Source organism: Sinohyriopsis cumingii, chromosome 18 (assembly GCF_028554795.1).
Source record: "Sinohyriopsis cumingii isolate HCF-2022 chromosome 18, ASM2855479v2, whole genome shotgun sequence".
Taxonomy (NCBI): Eukaryota; Metazoa; Mollusca; class Bivalvia; order Unionida; family Unionidae; genus Sinohyriopsis; species Sinohyriopsis cumingii.
Genome location: NC_142978.1, coordinates 38,218,030 through 38,239,810, shown reverse-complemented (window position 1 = coordinate 38,239,810; position 21,781 = coordinate 38,218,030). Strand labels below are relative to the sequence as shown.

At 35.2% G+C, this 21,781-nt stretch overlaps 1 protein-coding gene across 9 annotated transcripts in view; it reads right to left on the bottom strand.

The window, feature by feature from the left end:
- The window catches only part of LOC149776422 (histone deacetylase 5-like), a 348,169-nt gene that overhangs the window by 13,734 nt on the left and 312,654 nt on the right, over positions 1-21,781 (bottom strand). For all 9 annotated transcript variants that reach the window (XM_089940838.1, XM_089940835.1, XM_089940842.1 and 6 more), the window contains 6 exons: positions 21,204-21,259; positions 19,286-19,373; positions 15,861-16,078; positions 12,664-12,782; positions 5,275-5,408; positions 2,313-2,397 (listed from right to left, as the gene is read on the bottom strand). In XM_089940838.1, coding sequence (XP_089796964.1) covers positions 2,313-2,397; positions 5,275-5,408; positions 12,664-12,782; positions 15,861-16,078; positions 19,286-19,373; positions 21,204-21,259 — 700 coding nt within the window. The remainder of the gene's footprint in view (positions 1-2,312; positions 2,398-5,274; positions 5,409-12,663; positions 12,783-15,860; positions 16,079-19,285; positions 19,374-21,203; positions 21,260-21,781) is intronic.

The window sequence follows — 21,781 nt, the reverse complement described above, 5'->3', positions numbered from 1 at the left end:
CTTGATACCCAAATGTTCAAGTCCAAACTGAAATATTGTTATAATTCAAGAACATCTAATGAGGTTGTCTCTTTTCATATACAAACATGCTTACCATACAGTATGACCCCACTACAGCACACTGTTATAACATGAATTTGGATATAACACGATCATGGTGTTGCTCCTGAAATTTCATATTTATGTATTTTTCTCATACATGAAAAAAAGTTTTTGCCCCTTAAAAGTACAAAAACTAATGCGAAAAAGTTTATTATCATTTTGAGGAATAAAATGTGCATGAATTCTAATATAGGTTGATTGTGGCGTGGCTCCTGAAATTTCATAAAAATATATCTTTCTCATACATGAAAAAAATATTTTTTCTTCCTAAAAGAATGAAAAACAATGGGCAAAAAATTAATTCAGGGGCTTCACCAATGTTATAGACTGCAGTTTCTTTTCCTTATTAGGAACAAAATATACCATCCAGAGACTTTTTGGCAACAACAATTATGGCTGTTTAAGCTTGTATATACAATCTTGGGTTTTGAGTGGATAAATTAAAGGCCTATGAAAGGAAGCTACAAACAGAAAAAAAGGTCTGTAATCTCTATTGATCCTTGTCAATATTAACAAACCATCTTAACAGTGCACTGTTATATCCTAATTCACTTATGCCTAAATCTGGCACGAGTAACATATGCTGTGATAAACTCAAATAGTCATGCTACCAGACTAACTACAATGAACCAACATTTGAAGGTAGGAAGAGTAACCACTATAATCGATCAAATAACAGTTAATTCTTATTTTTTTAAAATACACCAAGAAAAAATAGTCTTGTAGAAAATTCAGAGAAAATTGATTACCTCTGAATCACAGACTGTTCTGTATAAATACTAAGCAAATGAAAAAATAATTGTCTCAATCAATGGTCTACAGTTATTTGATGTTTCTGCCATAATAACAACATTCGTTTGATCCTCCGAAGCTGTCCTTTAGCGGTTAATTCATTAACACATACACCCTTCAGCAAAACAAGCTGACTACAATCTTCACAAAACAAAGCACCTTTCATTAAAGGAAGTCAGCACAAAACTTAAAATACAAGCAATGGAATCTGATGGATTGTTGCATTTTTCAAAGTTACTGGAACACATTTATTGTGCTGTGAAAGTTTCCTTTTTGCAGGAAATAAGTTAAGCTATGATTGCTACCAACAGTGGCATATAATGCAAAAATTTTTTACCATCTTTTGAAACCAATGATATCTGGCCAACAAGTTAATTAAGATGGGTATCTCACACAGATGTTTAACTTATTAAGTTGTTCATGTTTTTATTTCCCTATGAATAGCCCCATCCCCTGGGTCACCTTGGCAAGATGATAGCTGTCTCCAGATGACCAAAATCTAGACCAATTTAAGAACATGTACAAGTAGCATGTAAACTATAGCCATATGCAACTGGTGACAATATCATAGTGAATTGTTTGGTGACAATGGGATATAGATCAAATGAGGACTACCATTTTTTAAATATGTGTTAGTTGCATTTTCTAATGGTGTGAGAATTTTACAAAGTAACTGATACTGTACATCATGGAGTGTTCTACACAATGTAAGTTGTTGATATACAGGTGTATTTCAGGTTAGTTTTGTCTTAATTTATTCAAAAACACATATTTCTGTGCCTGTTTTTATTCCCCAACCCTGGGGGGAATTTTTTCTTTTGGTACATGCATCATTTTCTTCAGGTAAGTGACTTGGTTGGTTATAACACAGTTCGGTATGTAACATGTTCAGGTTCTATGGACCCCAAAATCATGTTATAGTGAAGCACCCTGTATTTCTTTTGTTGACCTTAAGTTGTTTTTACTTAATCATGCAAAAAATAAGATATGTGTCCCAGACCAAAAAGTTTTATAAATCTGTTAACAAAAAATGGTAAAGTTTCTGTAATGGACAAAAAAATAATCATGTCATCAACATATACCTGCTAAATTTCATCCATTTTTATCTTGAGGCTGCTAAAAATAGGGTATCATAAATATAGTACATTTTGCACTGAAAACAGAAAAACAAAGCAAACTTAACTACCCTTAAACAAAAAAACATCAGATCCACCCAACAACTCTTACTGAGTTTCTGTTTACCTAACTGCCTATCTCCCTCAATTTTCCTAGCTATACTTTTTATGGCAAGGTCAATATTCAAAATGCAAATCATTACTTTTGTTAACATCATCTCTTAAGACTTTTCAGTTAGTTCCATCCAAAGTTTCCTATTAGTGTGCATGCTTGTGTGTGTGTGTGTGTGTGCTCAAACTTACTCTGTATATTGATGGCTGATTCTAGTGTTTCTAGAGCAGACCCACAAGGAACCCTGGACAGCTCCTCATCCGAAATTGGTGGAATCTGGAACCAGAAGAAATGTAAAATCAACAGAGATCTATGATGTCCTTTGAAAATATTTTGTTATTTTTGTAATGATAGCCAATTCCTCTCTCTTCCACACACAAACACAAATGGTGGTTATAAAAAAAAAAGAATCGATGAGTTAGATAATGACACAAGGATAACATTAATCATATATGATAAATAAGACACGAGTTAGATAATTGGACAACGTTAATCAAATAACTGAAAGCTACAAAATGAAATAGTAGAATGAAGTCCTCAAAACCAATTAAAATAATAAATGCAATTTAAAATTATTACGGTAAGGAAAATATAACAGAAATTTTTATCTCTTGTCATCATTCCTTTTCTTTCTTACCTCATCGGTAAAAGAATAATACTGGCTGCTTGTTGCTGATTTTGTGGGTCGCATTCTTTCATGCATATTTTTTCTTCACATTTAGCTACCCATATTACTATATTCAGACTGATTATGATTTGTGCTCAAGAATACCCCAAAATAAATGTTATGAAAATAAAATGCTTGCTCCTGAATCCAGCTCTTTTGAAAACATGAAAATTCGTCTATTCTGTCTGTATCTTAAGGCAAGGAATTTTACCCACTACCTTCCCATTACCACCACTCAGTTGTGGCAGTTTTAAGCTGAGTGATACATAAACTAAGATTCTAGCATATGTGGGAAGGTTGGGAGAGTTTTACAGTAATGTGATTGGGCAAGTGTTCTTTAAAAAACATAATTACCAAAAAAAACATGCATTGAATAGATTTACAGGTACGATTGCATTCAAGGGACGACACAAGGCCAAGCATTTGTGGCTGAAATGGGTGATAAACTCCAGCCACTGGTTCCTCAGTCTTTTTATCACAATTCTTGTAGGAGGAGGAAATTCTGAATGGCACTAACTTAATCACTAGAAAGAACATCATATCTCTAACCCAGGCAACCTTTAAGGAAAGAATGGCTGGATTTCTTATTTTAAAAATAAACTGCTCTCTTAATCTGACAGCAGCAGGAAAGACAGTCATGTGATCTGTGACAACTATACACAACTAACAATAAAAATTAAATCTTATGCTCAGACATGAGGTCAGTGGATCAATCTAATCCCATGGATCTGAAATCTTCACGAGGCAACATTTATCTTTTGCTATTTCAGAGTATGTCAAGTTTATCACCCATTTCAGCCACAATGATAGGGTTTGAATGGCTATATTCTCTTTCCTGCCTTCACCAGAAAAAAAAGATGTTATCTTGTTCTACAACTTCTCTCTGTGCACTTCAAATAATGCTTGAGGGCACAGACAGGGTCTTATGTGGTTGCCTCTTTTAACATCTACTGATGAAAGAGAACATGTGACAACTCTGACTGTCTGATGACAGCAGCAACCAAATCTTAGGTCCAAAGCCTGGCTGTATCATTTGGACTAAGGAACCATCCAAAATAAACTGGACATGGGACCCACTGAAAGATATATATACACACACACACACACACACACACATACATACACACACACGATTATCATCATATACTTGGCCAGCCAAAAATCATATCAATTAATGAAAACTGAATCAAGGACAGGGTTTCATGAAGTGATTATAAAGTGGGGAATGACATCGTAAGTATCATCTTTTGAACTGGACAGAATAAACCGAAATTTCACATTTATTTATTCCTTATTTTAGTGGACTTTATGTTTAAACTTTATTAAAGATGAATGTTTTTTGTCCAAATTATGTTTTTGATTCTTAAAACATTTATCCATTAAAATAAAACTGAACACAGCTAAACCCAAACATGTTTAAAATTAACCTCACAATGGCAGCTGTTGATATTGGAAATGTAGAATATCTAACTACCAGATTTGACCAAAACACAGAATTTAACTTTTATATTTTTTTGCCATGTGAATCTGAGACATTAAACCTTTACCTCATACAACCGTCTTTGGACGCCTCTACAAAAGTCGCATCGAAGCAACTTTTGACGCTTCTACAAAAGTCCCATAGAAGCGCCTTTTGACGTCTGCTGTAAACATCAGCCATTTTAAGCCGGTTTTCATAGCGCCACCTTCGGGAAAACCCCTTATTAGATACTACATTCATTTCTGTGAATGACAATTACGTCAGATCACGTGGTCACTGTTTATGTACTGGTCGATATCTGCTATTTAAAGTAACTGGGTCGTAATCTCCACTCTCCAAAATGGCGGTCGCGGATTTCATTCAGTACTTACGAAGTTTTCATGATTAGAATCACAACTATGAAAGATTCAATAACCTAGGTAAAGGCTCTGATATTGATATAGGCTGCAATTAGTGTTTATAAATTATCAAATTTAGATGACTTAGTGATGTAGACACAGATGAAAAACTTGTTTATTTCGAGTATGAGAAATGGCAGCTCTACGGTTGGTCACACGGCCTCACTGACATGACGGTGAACGAATTCTCTCCAGATTTTAAAGCACATAACAAATTCTTCCGTGATAAATAATTACACAGCTATAACAATCGGACTTTACTCTTAAATTGTTCCACATGTAATAGATGTGTACCAAAAATGTAAAATGGTTAAAATTGCTGTTAAACGTAACATACACTACATTGCTTAATAGTTCACAGGCAAGCTATGCGTATGCGGTCGACTAGGTAACCTGTGTTCTATGTATAGCGAGCTGCACTTTGTCACTATGCTCTATGAGGTAAAGGGTTAACAGATAAATCAGGACAGTTGGCAGGTCTGCATGAATATAAAAATCCATGACTCAAAAGGCTTTATATAGATAACTAAAATATTGTAGTCTGACCCAAATACCCATTTCTCACTATTTCAACATGCAGGGGAGACAAAACAGTCAGACAGTGTTACCTCTTCCCCTAGCAGTGCTCTGACACACATCTCCGTAGCATCACATATTGAAGTCAACTCGTATCCTCCTTCCAACACCAATACTATTTTACCACCAGCCAGTGACATAAGCTCTCGAGTCATGTGACCAAAACCTGAAGAACAAAGAGGCCAAAGATGAGCATGAAGGCTTTGATAATATGCTCCTAGTAAAATCATTAGAAAATTAGTTTTTGAGAAGCTGTATACACAAAGAACAAGAAAAATGAAGGACCATACTGTAAGCTCACTTGACCTGCTGTTACATGAGCTAAAAATTGAATCTAAGAGTCGATTAAAATTTGAATTTTTTTTTATATCCAAGAGCATTTTACAACACAATGTGATGAAAATTCAAAGACTTTTTTTCTTCTTCAGAAATGATTTTAAGTACAGGACAGCATTTTACCAGTCTATATAGTTGTTGTCTTGGGTTTTACACCATTATACCAATCTATATAGTTGTTGTCTTGGGTTTTACACCATTTTACCAGTCTATATAGTTGTTGTCTTGGGTTTTACACCATTATACCAGTCTATATAGTTGTTGTCTTGGGTTTTACATCATTATATCAGTCTATATAGCTGCTGTCTTCGGTTTTAGACCATTTTTCAGCACACGATGGTGTAGCTTTTGTACTCCAGAGGTTTCATGAATTATGGGGCTAAATAAAATAGTTTCATGAATATGGGGCTAACTAAATAGTTTCATGAATTATGGGGCTAACTATAGAGTTTCATGAATATGGGGCTAACTAAATAGTTTCATGAATATGGCGCTAATTAAATAGTTTCATGAATATGGGGCTAACTAAATAGTTTCATGAATATGGGGCTAACTAAATAGTTTCATGAATATGAGGGTAACTAAAAAGTTTCATGAATATGACGGCCAGTTAAATGTTTCATAAGGGGTAACTAAAATGATTACTGTCGTGAATACAAGGCCAACTAAACAATTTTAATGACAGTGAGAGCCAAATGGGGTAACAAAAATGATTATTATTATTATTATACAGGGCCAACTAAAGAGTATCATGAATATGGCAATCAACTAAAATGGTTCATAAAAAGTTTCATGAATATGTGTGCCAGTGAATAAGAACTATAAATAAGCCTATTTTGCAACCTATATGCCAATACTTTTTGATCTGGAAGTCTGGACTTTGTCTTATACTTCAAATCAACATCTAAATGGATTATGTCATTAAAATATAGTACAGGTAAAACCGTGATTATGAGATAAAATAAAAAGACATGTCACATAGCTGTCCCGACTCTTGTTCAGTTACCATGTCAATAAATTGTTATAAACTAATATGACTGCTTTTACAACTTTTTTCATTATTTGCTATGTATTTGTATGTGCTTGCATTTTCTGATTTCTCCAAAACAAAATAAAAGACAATTTGAGAGATCACATTTGACAGGACATGAAAACACTTAGAGTCAATACCCTATAGTGTATTGTATTTATGCAAAGCATTGTATGTTCCTGAAATAAATAAAAAAACAGATTTGCTTTATTCTTCATTCATTTTATCATATCAGGTTCTTTCTGATCACAGTATAGATAGTCCATTGGTATTTAATTTACTAGTATTATATGTGATGCACTCAACTGCTGAAGCAATTACCTGCACACCTTTTTCATCGATATTATTAATTAAATAAAGATATGTAATCAATATCAACAACTTGAATTTTCAATGAATACTTATAAAAGACCATGGATTAAGGACATACTTATCAGAATACATATATTCAGTAAAGAATACCCATTATATACGTCAAAATTCTGAATAGATATATACTATTCATTTATCTTCAGTGATCTATTTTTAATATTTAATTTCAGTCTTAATGGATAATGTTAACACATTACTGACGTTAATTCTTAACAAGCTGATGTGTCGATGGCTCTCTCTGATTGTAATTGATGGATTGGTCTTTGGTTTTCAATAACAATCCAGTTAACAATCTAAACCCTGATATTGACTTTTGGTAATAGACAATAGCAGTACCCTTTTTGTTCTCTACCATTAATCCACATTACTGGTTTTATGATCTTGAGTGGTTTGAGAAATCTGAGAAATGAAGCCCTCTCTCTTCTCATTTGTGTAAATTTACTATAGCATTTTATAGTTATATTTTCTTTTCATGGGACTTTTCTGTTTTTCTGTCTTTATTGATATTTCTTGTACACCTCTCATTTCCCAATCAGTAGCCTCACTAATTCAATTGAATCTTGCCCTCAAACAATTGTCAACTGGGATAACCTGGTCATAGCTTGAGGCATATTTAATTCACATGCAAACAACACTGAATTGCCATGTGGTTCTTGTGACAATGGATACTGTAACTAAAACAAGAATGAACTGTTTATTCAAAGGTGTCAATTGATAATGGAATATAGTAGTGTCTTTATACACAAGCTTGCCAGTAGCTTCTTGTGGGTTGGTGGTTCTTTCTGGGATTTTCACGGGTTCTTCCTCCACCATTAATACTAGCCACCATGTATAGCCTATCGTGTGCTGAAAAATGGTGTTAAACCCTACAACAACAACATCAACAACACAAGGAAGATAACAATTGTTGGGGCAACTGAACAATAGAGATTGCCTTAAAATCTCTCCCCCCACCTCCAAAGCAAAATGAGCGGAAAAGCATGTTTGTGCTTGTGATTGCAGTTTCTCCATTAGTCTGGAAAAGCATAGTGATACCATTAATATTCAATGCTACTGATGAAAAAGACAAAGCCAAGATGTTGATCTGGCTTTGTTTACTACTCCAAAATCAATGCTGAAAAATATACAAAATCGGCAAATTTGACTTGTATTCCACATCAAACTATAGGCCAGAAAATATGGTATCAGCTCATATGACCTTGCAGCTTCATCAGCTAAGAATTTAGGTAGAATAAAATTTGAGGCAGAGATATAAATCCTGACCTGCATGATTCATCCAATGAAAAATCATCCTTCATTTTTTGTTTTCTAAACAAAGAAATGAAAATTCAGAAATTTTGTCAATTTGTTTTTTTATATATATATACAGAATCAACATTTTTATTCAGAAATGATTTTTAGTACAGTACTGTACAAAATGTTACGAACAAATGCAAAATCCATGTAACATTGTATATTTAATTAACTTAAACATGCATGCTCTATCCGTAAAAATGGAAATATCTGACTCTGTGTTCCTGAAAGACTTTGTGCATGATATTCAAGCTAAAAATTTTAAACTGTTAGTAATTTTAATAAAATATGAAACATAAACCTTTCAGGACTTTCCAACCTTAGGTCCATCTGTCTGAGTAAAGGGAACACACATTTTACACATCAACTGGATCTTTTTGTACTCAATAAGTTGTGTGATCTGGGGCTAACTAAAATGTTTCATGAATATGAAGACCAACTGTGAAGTTTTATGAATGCATGGCCAACCAAAATGGTTCATGAATACATGGCTAACAAAAGTGGTTCATGAATGCATGGTCAACCAAAATGGTTCATGAATATTGTTGTTGTGGGATTTAACGCCATTTTTCAGCACACGATAGGCTATGCATGGCGGCCAGTATTAATGGTGGAGGAAGAACCCGGGAAAACCCCGGGAAGAACCACCTACCCACAAGAAGCTACTGGCAAGCTTTCTCACATACCCACAATGGCTGAATCCTAGACTCGAACCCACGCAAACAGAGGTGAGATGGCAGTGATCCATAACAGAGAGTGCTTTAGACCACTTGGCCACTCGGGGCCCCCGGTTCATGAATGCATGTCCAATCAAAATGTTTCATGAATGCAATGCCAACCAAACTGTTTTATGAGTATTTGGCCAACCAAAAAGTTTCAAGAATACATGGCCAACCAAAATATTTCATGAATACATGGCCAAACAAAACATTTCATGAATGCAAGGCCAACCAAAACATTTCATGAATACATGGTCAACCAAAATGTTTCAAGAATACATGGTCAACCAAAATATTTCATGAATACATGGTCAACCACAATGTTTCATGAATACATGGCCAGCCAAAATGTTTCCTGAATACATGGCCAACCAAATCATTTCATGAACACATGGCCAACCAAAACATTTCAGGAATACATGGCCAACCAAAATGTTTAATGAATACATGCCAGCCAAAATGTTTAATGAATACATGTCCAACCAAAATGTTTAATAAATACATGACCAACCAAAATGTTTAATGAATACATGGCCAAACAAAATGTTTAATGAATATCAGGCCAACCAAAATATTTAATGAATATCAGGCCAAGTAAAAAGTTTCATGAATAATGGGCTAAGTAAAAAGTTTTGTGACCATGGGGTCCAACTAAAATGTTTCATGACTATGGGGTTAATGGGGTGCTCTACAGATATTAAGAACTTCTGAGGAAGTGGTGGGTGTAAGGTAAAGTTGTTTAAATTTGCACCATGCACAATGGAGAGAATGTTGGCATACCTCTATGTTACTTTCATGTACTGTGGCTGAAATTTCATTCGATATTGTACTTGTGGAAATTGTAAATGATCTAAGCACACAGCTAACTAAAATGACTGCTCCCATGTACTAAAACAAATCAGCATGAATTAGTCTAAAGTACATTATCTTTAGCCATTATTAAAATAGGGAAAATTAATTTTGTTAGACTAGACAATAACAGCTTCTGAGAGTGCAATGAAAGAATTACCTAACATATAAAATGTAAAAAATGGTTATCAGCTCTTTGTTGAATGAATATCAGGCCAACCAAAATATTTAATGAATATCAGGCCAAGTAAAAAGTTTCATGAATAATGGGCTAAGTAAAAAGTTTTGTGACCATGGGGTCCAACTAAAATGTTTCATGACTATGGGGTTAATGGGGTGCTCTACAGATATTAAGAACTTCTGAGGAAGTGGTGGGTGTAAGGTAAAGTTGTTCAAATTTGCACCATGCACAATGGAGAGAATGTTGGCATACCTCTATGTTACTTTCATGTACTGTGGCTGAAATTTCATTCGATATTGTACTTGTGGAAATTGTAAATGATCTAAGCACACAGCTAACTAAAATGACTGCTCCCATGTACTAAAACAAATCAGCATGAATTAGTCTAAAGTACATTATCTTTAGCCATTATTAAAATAGGGAAAATTAATTTTGTTAGACTAGACAATAACAGCTTCTGAGAGTGCAATGAAAGAATTACCTAACATATAAAATGTAAAAAATGGTTATCAGCTCTTTTTTTTACAATTTACATCTGAAGTCCAGGAAGTGAAAATGACCAAGTGAAGCTTGCAGTTTTTTTTTGAGAGGTGCACATTTGAAGTAAGACCAAACTGTATACTCTATAACCCATATTAACACCCATCAATCATACACCAAAATAAAGGAAATTAAAGGTTCTTTGAATTATATCTAAGATATACAAGGTCCTTTTTTAAATAGCCAGTATAACCAGTGAGGACACCCAGGGAAATTTTTTCTTTAAAATTCTAACCCAATGCAAAATATGAAACTGTAGAGCGCCACCTAAGTAAAAAGTTTCATGACTAAAAGGTTCAACTAAAAAGTTTCATGACTATGGGGTCCAACTAAAAAGTTTCATTACTATGGGGTCCAACCAAAAAGTTTCATGACTACATGACTACGGAGTCCACCTCCAAAGTTTCATGAAAATCGGATCCAACTAAAAAGTTTCATGAACATGGGGTCCAACTAAAATTTTTCACGACTATGGGGTCCAAGTAAAAAGTTTCATGAATATGGGGACTAGTTAAAAGTTTCATGACTATGGGGTCCAACTAAGCCGTTTCACGACTATGGGGTCCAACTAAGCCGTTTCATGAATATGGGGTCCAACTAAGAAGTTTCATGAATATGGGGTCCACCTAAGAAGTTTCATGACTATGGGGTCCAACTAAACAGTTTCATGACTATGGGATCCAACTAAAACGTTTCATGACTATGCCAAACTAAAAAGTTTCATGACTATGGGGTCCAACTAAAAAGTTTCATGACTATGGGGTCCAACTAAAAAGTTTCATGACTATGGGGTCCAACTAGAAAGTTTCATGACTATGGGGTCCAACTAAAAGGTTTCATGACTATGAGGTCCAACTAAAAAGTTTCATGAACATGGGGTCCAACTAAAAAGTTTCATGACTATGGGATCAAACTAAAAAGTTTCATGACTATGGGGTCCAACTAAAAAGTTTCATGACTATAGGGTCCAGCTAAAAAGTTTCATGACTAAGCCAAACTAAAAACTTTCATGACTATGGGGTCCAACTAAGAAATTTCATGACTATGGGGTCCAACTAAGAAGTTTCATGACTATGGGATCCAGCAAAAAAGTTTCATGACTATGCCAAACTAAAAAGTTTCATGACTATGTCAAACTAAAAGTTTCATGACTATGGGGTCAAACTAAGAAGTTTCATGACTATGGGGTCCAGCTAAAAAGTTTCATGACTATGCCAAACTAAGTAGTTTCATGACTATGCCAAACTAAAAAGTTTCATGACTATGCTAAACTAAAAGTTTCATGACTATGGGGTCCAACTATAATGTTTCATGACTATGCCAAACTAAAATGTTTCATGACTATGGGGTCCAACTAAAAGGTTTCGTGACTATTGGGTCCAACTAAAAAGTTTCATGACTATGGAGTCCAACTAAAAAGTTTCATGACTATGCCAAATTAAAAGTTTCATGACTATGGAGCCAACTACATTTTATAAAAGATCTGATACATAATAAGGAAGGAAATGCCAACACACAAACGTAAATTTTCATCCATGCAAACTATTTCTATTATTCTAGAACAACCTAAATAAGAATGCCTATTTTATCCTGAAAAATGTTTTCATTGTGTGGTAAAGACAGACACTGAAACATGGTAAGCTATCTAACATAAAAAAATGAGTGAAAGTCAGTCTATTTATTTCTTCTTCATTTTATAACCAGTCATCATATGGTATGGTATCAGCTCCCCGATTCTTAGAACATCCCACTGAAAATCTCTAATGAGAACACATTCCAAGGTTTCACTAATCTTATGCAATGATCTGGAATGCCCTTTCATTATATGCAAAATCTGCTCCTTCTGGGAATTCCAGTACCTCTACAGGGCTGAACACTCTGTATAATAAATTTCACAGTGCATGTGTGCATGTGCATGCATGCACATGTGTATGTGTGTTCATTTATGTCTGTGTATTGTGTATGTATATTGTTTGCTATTAGGAGTAATTATTTTTGTTAAAACACAGGACTACAAAGAAAATAGTTGCTGAACTAAACAGACTATTATTTTTAAAAAAAAGATTATTATTATTATTGTTATTATTATTATATAACTTACATGCTGGTGTCACTTCGTAGCCACCTAATGGTGCTGGGTGCCCTAGTGCTGCATCAAACCCTGCTGACACTAAAACTAGTTCTGGGGCAAACTCTCGGGCAATAGGCATGACAACGGTCCTGGAGAAGAATATATATAAAAAAACCTGCTAAAATTTGAAGTTCAAAAGCCACAAACAATTTCAGTATGCAAAAATCAAAACAACTGGAAGCCAAATTTAGCTCTCAGTATATTGTGAAAATAACATATTACACCAATGAAAATGCTAGAGAATAGGCTCTGTTGAAAGAGCGTGCTTTCTCAATTCAAATGTCAAAAAAAAACATACAAAGAGGGTTGGCTGGTATTTTTATTCAGACAAAGAACATCAACTTCATAAATAGTTGTGATAAAAATCTTCAACTTTAAGTACATGTTGTGAATACTTTGGAACCTTTTATTTAACATCCTGCACAGGACCATCAAAGTTTGCAAATACAAAATTTTATTAAATGCAAAATTTTAGGAAGTAAGCTTTTGTAATCCAAGATAACCGAATATGATGTAACCATTATATGAAGATGCAAGTGATTCAACCTACTTGCATCAAAGCACTATGAACTCTGGAACAGACTGGACATAAAATGACATACATCACTCACTCACTATAATGCCCTTCATTATAACATAGTTCCTGTTAAAATGTGGGTATGGTCAGGGATCCCATTTTCATGTGGTTGTAACATTACATTTATCATGTACTTCATTATAACATGGTCTCACTATAAGGTGGTATACTCTTAGTCTCCAATGAATACCATCCTAATGAGTACTGTATTTCACTATAAAGCAGTCTCACTGTAAGGCAGTATACTCTATGGCTCTCATGGAAATTATAATAAGGCAGTACTGTATCATGTACTTCATTATAAGACTTTCCCACTATAAGGTGGTATACTGTGTGGCTCCCATTGGCGGTATCATAATGAGGGATTCTATATCATGTACATCATTATAAGGCAGTCCCAATATAAGGTGGTATACTGTGTGGCTCCCAATGATGGTATCATGAGGGATTCTATATCATGTACTTCATTACAAGGCAGTCCCACTATAAGGTGGAATACTGTGTGGCTCCCATTGGCGGTATCATAATGAGGGATTCTATATCATGTACTTCATTATAAGGCAGTCCCAATATAAGGTGGTATACTGTGTGGCTCCCATTGATGGTATCATGAGGGATTCTATACCATGTACTTCATTATAAAGCAGTCTCACTATAAGGTGGTATACTGTGTGGCTCCCATTGATGGAAACATGAGGGATTCTATATCATGTACATCATTATAAAGCAGTCCCACTATAAGGTGGTATACTGTGTGGCTCCCACTGATGGTATCATGAGGGATTCTATATCATGTACTTCATTATAAGGCAGTCCCAATATAAGGTGGTATACTGTGTGGCTCCCATTAATGGTATCATGAGGGATTCTATATCATGTACTTCATTATAAGGCAGTTCCACTATAAGGTGGTATAGTCAATGACTCCAATGGACAGCATTATCATGTTGAGTATTGCATCATATACTTCATTATAAGGCAGTCCCACTATAAGGTGATATACTCATGGCTTCCATTAAGCACATTGTAATGAGGGATACTGTATCAAGCATTTCACACAAGGCAGACTCACTATTAGGTAATATACTCTACTGTTCACATGGACAATTTTCTAATGAGAAAATACTGTAGACGTGACTTCTGTCTGTTATAATTATACAATGATAAAGATTTAAACAAAATAATACAGTCAATTGAAAGTATTCAAGACTTGAAAATCTTTAGTAATTTACAAACATAAGTTGAATATACATGCTTTCTTTTGTAGAAAACCAATGTGATCTCAATAGCTGTGAGACTGGATGTTTTTAATATCTCATCTTGTTCTATCTGAGGAGTCCATGCTCCTGAACATATACAAATCTGATGAATTTGAAATACTAATTGAGCTATAATTTTATGGACAATTATTGACAGGATACTTTTTCCCCACACTTATCTATTTAATGACCTTTACTTTGGGATAAATATTTAATGAAAAGTAGTGCAAGGATAAACACACAAAGTTATAATTTTCACAAGTGATTTGGATTGCCTGGATCTTTGTAGCTAAGTTCTCCAACATTTTACAAGTGAACATCCATTTGTATGTGTGGTGTGACTTGGATTTTTAACGTAGCTATAACAATTGTTCAGTTAAATTGCTACTATATCTGCAGTGTGGCAGTTTATAGTGATGTCTAGCACTGGGGCATCATGCCACAGACATGAAGCATCATGTTCCACCCAGTCACATTATCCTGACACCTGGTAGGCCAGTCCTAGCACTAACCTGTTAATGTTAAGTGCCTAGCAAGGCAGCTGTAGGTATCATTTTTACAAGTCCTTGGTAAAACTTGGCCAGTGTTCGAACCCGTGTCCTCCCAAATCTGAGGTGGATGCTTTAACCACTAGGCCACTGGAGCAACCTAGTGATCATCCATAAATTCACTACTGAAATTATGCAAGATCTTGATGATGTAAGAATATATTCCTAATTGATAAAATCTGGATCCGAAATATGGCCTCCTGACAGGTAACAGGCTCAGCCAATCAGATGCAAGCCCGCTTCATATGCATTGATCTCTCTCCCCAAACCAATCAAAGATCTTGAAGATACAAGACCATATTTCAACATCTATCAAAACTGGATTCAGAAATATGGCCTCCAAAGTAGTTACAAGGTCAGCCAGTCAGATGTATGATCACCTCCTGAGTATGCATGGGTCTTGCACTTTATAAAAATCACTGGAGATTTTATGACACAAGCCCACATTCCAAGTTTGATAGAAACTGTATGAGAAATATGGTCTCCAGAGTGGTATCCAGAAATTACTGATGGACAAATGATGGATGCATGGCTTGCATTATATTCACTCTCTATTACTGCTAGGTGAGCTAAAAATGAATCTTAGTTTTTGAAATAGTGGTCTCTAATATCTACACCTGTTTAGAGTTTCAGAATTTTATTTCTAAGCAAAAAGTTGATCATGCATAAACAGATTTTCTGCATCAATGAGCAAGAGAATCCAGCAAAAAAATGTCTGCTCATTACATTTGCTAAAATGTTTTGATCCACAGTCTTTATCCAACCCACCCCAATGATACTTACCTAAATGCTGCCAAATATTCAGCATCCCCTTTAGCGGGAGACAGACCTCCACTAAAGGCAATATTGACATTGAAGCCAAGACCATCTCCTTCTCCACATTCTTCAGGGTCCCCAGTCCCAGGGAAAAAGTTGCCATTGTCATGACGATGTATTGATATGTAAAGTACATGATTATCCTCATAGAACATCTGCTGTGTACCATTACCATGATGAACATCCTGCAAAAAATGGAAAAAAACATAAACATATAAGGATGGTATATTAATACAAATACCATTTTATTAATTGGAGAGATTTTTCGGCATTATTTTAAGAATGCTTTGCCAAATTCAATGCATATTAAGATTAAATTATCATCACATTCTTACCTGTATACCTTATACCATATATACTTGCTTATAGCTCAAGTCAAACTACAAACAACAAAGACCCTCATTTGCCATAACATAATGTACAGGCAGATCGGGTTCCATGTGGTTTGTTCAACTGATTACTCCTAAGAAACTGCACATACCCAGATCTAAGGTGATGGCAGATCTGCATTTGTGCAGTGTGCAGATGGATTTTTAGTTTTGTGGGTTTAGCGCCATTTTCATGATGGGCTATACTTAGCAGTCAGTATGTTTGGTGGAGGAAGAACCTGGGAAACATAACCAACCCATGAGAAGCTGTTGGCAAGCTTTCTCACGTACCCACATTTTCCAAGCTGAAACCTGAACCCACGATGACAGAGGTGAGATATCAGTTGTCTATAAAGTAGAGCACCTTAGACAACTTGGCTACACAGGGCCCCCCAATTTGTACATGAACTGGACTTGTAATTAGGCAAGTATATGAAATACCTACCCAGGGCCCCCAGTCTGTACATAAACTGGACTTGTAATTAGGCAAGTATATGAAATACCTACCTAGGGCCCCCAGTTTGTACATGAACAAGACTTGTAATTAGGCAAGTATATGAAATACCTACCCAGGGCCCCCAGTTTGTACATGAACTGGACTTGTAATTAGGCAAGTATATGAAATACCTACACAGGGCCCTCAGTCTGTACATGAACTGGACTTGTAATTAGGCAAGTATATGAAATACCTACCCAGGACCCCCAGTTTGTACATGAACTGGACTTGTAATTAGGCAAGTATATGAAATACCTACACAGGGCCCTCAGTCTGTACATGAACTGGACTTGTAATTAGGCAAGTATATGAAATACCTACCCAGGGCCCCCAGTTTGTACATGAACTGGACTTGTAATTAGGCAAGTATATGAAATACCTACACAGGGCCCTCAGTCTGTACATGAACTGGACTTGTAATTAGGCAAGTATATGAAATACCTACCCAGGGCCCCCAGTCTGTACATGAACTGGACTTGTAATTAGGTAAGTATATGAAATACCTGCTCTTCTGCTGTCAAGATATGTCCTTGTATGGACACACAGGGTTCCGACATAGGATACTTTTTGGGTGAGTTTTTAATTTCTCCTTTGTGTGCAATGTCTTGCATTTCTCAATCCAAATACTCTTGTTTGAATATACTGTATTCACTCAAATATATAGAAAATGACAAAATTTAAAAACTAAGAAAAAGTTAGTTACAGGCAGTAATTATATAAATTCATTGAAAGCATGAAAATATTGAGACACATTTCATAAATATATTATAAATATAATTGAAATCAGCATGATTCTTATTTTAACATAAAGGAAAAAAATGGTGAAATTCATCAGCAATCAGACGGACAACATCACTAATATCCAATTAATTATGAACCCACAGGATTTATATTATGAATTCAACAAAGATTTTATATGAATACATGATTAGAAGGGAAAAAGAAATGAGTTGTAGCTAAAGAAAAGGGATGAGATGGGGAACGATTTTCAAAGTTGCTCAATGAAATCTCAGGCTCGATTAAACTTTTCCAAATGTGCTGAGTGCATGTATGATCTTAAATAATGACCTAAAATATTAGAGTTTTGACTAATCAAAACGCAAGGTTATATTTACTGCTGATATATTTTCCATGCTAGTCACTCATATAGCATGAAACATGACTGAAGATTGAAACTTAAGTGATATTTACTCAGGTCAATAATGATGCATGTACCTATATACATATATGCATACTTGTACATTGGCACTTAATTATATATTTTGATACATCTAAAAACTTTTCAATGTTTGTCTACACTTCCCATCAATAATTTTTTTAATTTGTTACCCTCCAAGTTCTGTAATGACAGACTGTTATCTTGTTAAAATCTTGTAAATTTTAAGTACCTTGGAAAATGTTCCATCTAATTTAGATACAGCAAAAGACCTAAAGCTGACATTCACAAATTTTCAAGAACAACCTTAAAAGAGCACACAAAAAATTAAACTGTCTCATCTAGACCCTAAGCACTGCAGATCTCGCCATTCTGAGTGTACAGTTATGTTGATCTTAACTTATTCTTATATAGGATGACAGTGAGTATTCCTTTCTAATGATCCAATCCAATCACATTCTTTTTTCTTTTCCCTTATGGCTAGATTTCAAGGGATCAATAGCAGACCTGCCATCTCTAGCATGACCTTCTCAAGCAGTCATAATTCTTCTGCAAGTCAGGCCACTTTTCACTAAAGTGCAATGCAATGTAACAGAATGTCATGTACTGCTACCATCAACATGGAAACATGCATTCAAAAAGTTCAGAAGTGTGCTTTGACTAATGCAGCAAAGGCAAACATTACATTGAGCCATTCAACTAAAAAGGTCAGTTCTTAATTCCCTCAAGGACAGTTTAGAAACTGCAGTTCCAAACCCCATGTAGTCCAAGGCTTCATGCAAGATCTCTGAATTTGACATAATCTTTAGGAAGGTTTATTTGGTTGTTTTCTTTTTTTCAATTTCAAGTGGTGATGGCAATCGCTTCTTCTGCCACAAGACATATTCAATCAACATATGATGTCCAATAGATGAAATTGTTCCTTTTCCTGCTTTTTCCACAACAAGAATCTGAATACACCTTTTTATACTTTTATGCAGAACACTGAATCATTTTATGAGGTCTTCAAAGTGTTCTTGCTGGTTCAGCACATTTTCTAGACAATGATATAAGCACTATCATGATCATACAGGTAGTTTGCATGAAAATACGGGTAGTTTCAAGCAATCAAGATAATACTGTAAAGGTCTGACTAGTTCACGGACCAACTCCACTACGCAGAATTACATGTAATACGAAAACAGGATCTGGATCAAACATGAACAAGTCAGTTTGCAGATCTGACCTGCAATGATTATATTTTTTATTATTCCATGTGTCCATAATTAGTGGGTCCTTTCAGTCAAACTTGTGCTCAAACCATAAAGATTGACTGGTCTACAATAGTTGTTCAAATGATATGGTAAGTACACAAAAAATTACCATTACTTACCCAATCCACTATTAATATTTTGTTCAACTTCAATTTCTCTCGAACTTGTTTGGCAGCTATAGCTATTGAATTGAAATAGCAAAATCCCCTGAAATGGAAGGAAATTAGAATGATTAAACATCTAAACCATCTACGATTGCAATGGTTCTAGTTCAACTGTGCTTAATTCCAAATGCAACAAACTGCATAACCTTCATTTATAATGCACTCAAACTCTTGAATTCCAATGCAATGGAACTTAATTTTTTTTACATTGTCTGAATTTAATCAATTTTGAATAGATCATGCATTTTAAATATTAAAAGTTTATAAACGATAACAATTATACTACAAAACTGAAAATGCTTTGACCAGAAATATAACTCTGCTCATCTGGAAGTATGGTGGTCACACTCTTGCATGACCCTGCTCTGCCAGGTCACCAAAATGGTATTTATTTGACCATTTTGTCCCACTCAAGTCATATCACCCCTTTAAAAGGGCCAGATTTTCAGTGCATAAAGGGTGGCCTTGTTATAATGGATCCAAAGTAGATCAAGTTGTTTTGCGGCACAGTAACACAAGTAGGTTATTTAGTGCCAAGGCAATTGGAGTGAAGTACCCTGCCCAAGAACAAACCAACCTGGGCTGATTTAATGGTAGGATTCAAACTGGCACCCTTATGGTTGCAAGTCAGGTATGCTAACCACTAAGCGACTGTTGCTCCTGTCTCCATCAGTTGCCTCTTATGACATGCAGTAGAGTACATTGGGCCTTTTTTTACACCCCATGCCTGAGTGGGGTAGTCTCAAGTCAGACTTAAAGAAAACTAAAACAAGAGCCTGTAGTTGGGTCAGATGCTCATTTGGCTTATGCTGACTTGTAAAAGCAAGTATGCCTGTATATGCCAGAGTAATTCTTTGATCATTCAATTCACATAAATTTATTGCAAACCCTACAGACTGCTTGAGATTTAATCAAAGTGTACAGTACATATATACAACAGCAAGGCCTGGAAATCATAAAACTCGAAGCTTGAGTAATGATTCACAGCCAGTGACTTTTAACTATTATGGTCTTTATTAATGGGTGATGCAAAGTCTCAAACTCTAATCTTGATAATCTCCAGACTAAGTTTGCAGAAGATGTCAACCCTAAGCTGGCGTTTTAGACTAAGTTCCCACTCACAGCCAATCAAAAGTGGCTTTTAAATTATTACGGTCTTTATGACAGGGTGACACAAAGTCTCAAACTCTAATGGTGATGATCTCCAGAATACATTTGCAGACGATGTCTACCCCGACTAATGTGAATTAGGGATGCTAGCTTCAGAATGTAGGAACCTCAACATAAAACAGCAATACCTCAAATTTTCATCAAAAAAAATTATTTTTACTGCTTCAAAGTGCTTTTGGTTCAAACACGTTTCCTGGCGTCAATTTTCCCACCAGTGATATGCTTTAGTCCTTGGAGATAATACAAGCTGTGGTATTCATCCAATGTTGATACTTTGCATGTTCTGTTTGAAATTGTGGTTGCAAACTGCAAATCAATTTTTTTCCCTCAAAATATAATTCTCATTGGTTGCTTTGGTTCCGAGATCTTTAACTCTCTTTCAGAAAAATCAGGGCACTAAGCTAACATGACTTCTGACTGGTCAATATTCAGTATTTAGGCACTCTTTCAAGAAAAAAACAAGCAGTTCAGTGACCTAGTTATACCTATATTCAAGCTGCAGTTCACCTACATAAACGTTAATTCAACAAGAAAACTAAAATCTGACATAATGATCAAAATGGCACCATCTGATTTTTTCAAAAAAAGGAAATACTCCACAAAATTTGAATGGTGGCATCTTGGGATTTGTGAAAAGTGTTTCATCTCTGTATTAAAGTTTCTGGTAAAGGTGAATTCCTTTTTTCTGTATAATGGAGCTTACATTGCTTGCTGGTATTCTGCATGGTGGCCTGGTGGTCGAACTAGTGCAAAACCATTCTGGAAATAAAAGATGTTTCAAAATCACATTAATATCTAAAATTATCCATTCCACCCTTCAGATGATATCGACAATCTCCCTATGGACTTGATTATCTTATGTGACGCAGCATTTGTCTCGTGTATATGGGTATAGTTTCAACCAAATATCTCAATAAATTTTCCTTTCTTCTGACCTTGACCTGTAAACAATGTTATGTAACTTTGCAATACCAAACAGTCGTGATTTACATATAGGTAAAGCAGCGCAAAAAATATTTATAGTACTGTATATACTTTGCTTACGATTCTAAATGCAAACTGCAAAGACTCAGATCTTCCATCCTATAATGTGCCAGCAGACCTGGGTCTGTGCATTTTGTTAGGAGTAATTAGCAGAACATACAGCATAAACCCTGATCTGCAGGCACATTATGCTATGGCAGATCAGGATGTTGTTTGCAGTCTGACTCGACTTATAAGCAAGTATATATAGTAGTTTAAAATTCATAGATAATAGAAACAGATTTAACATCACAAAAG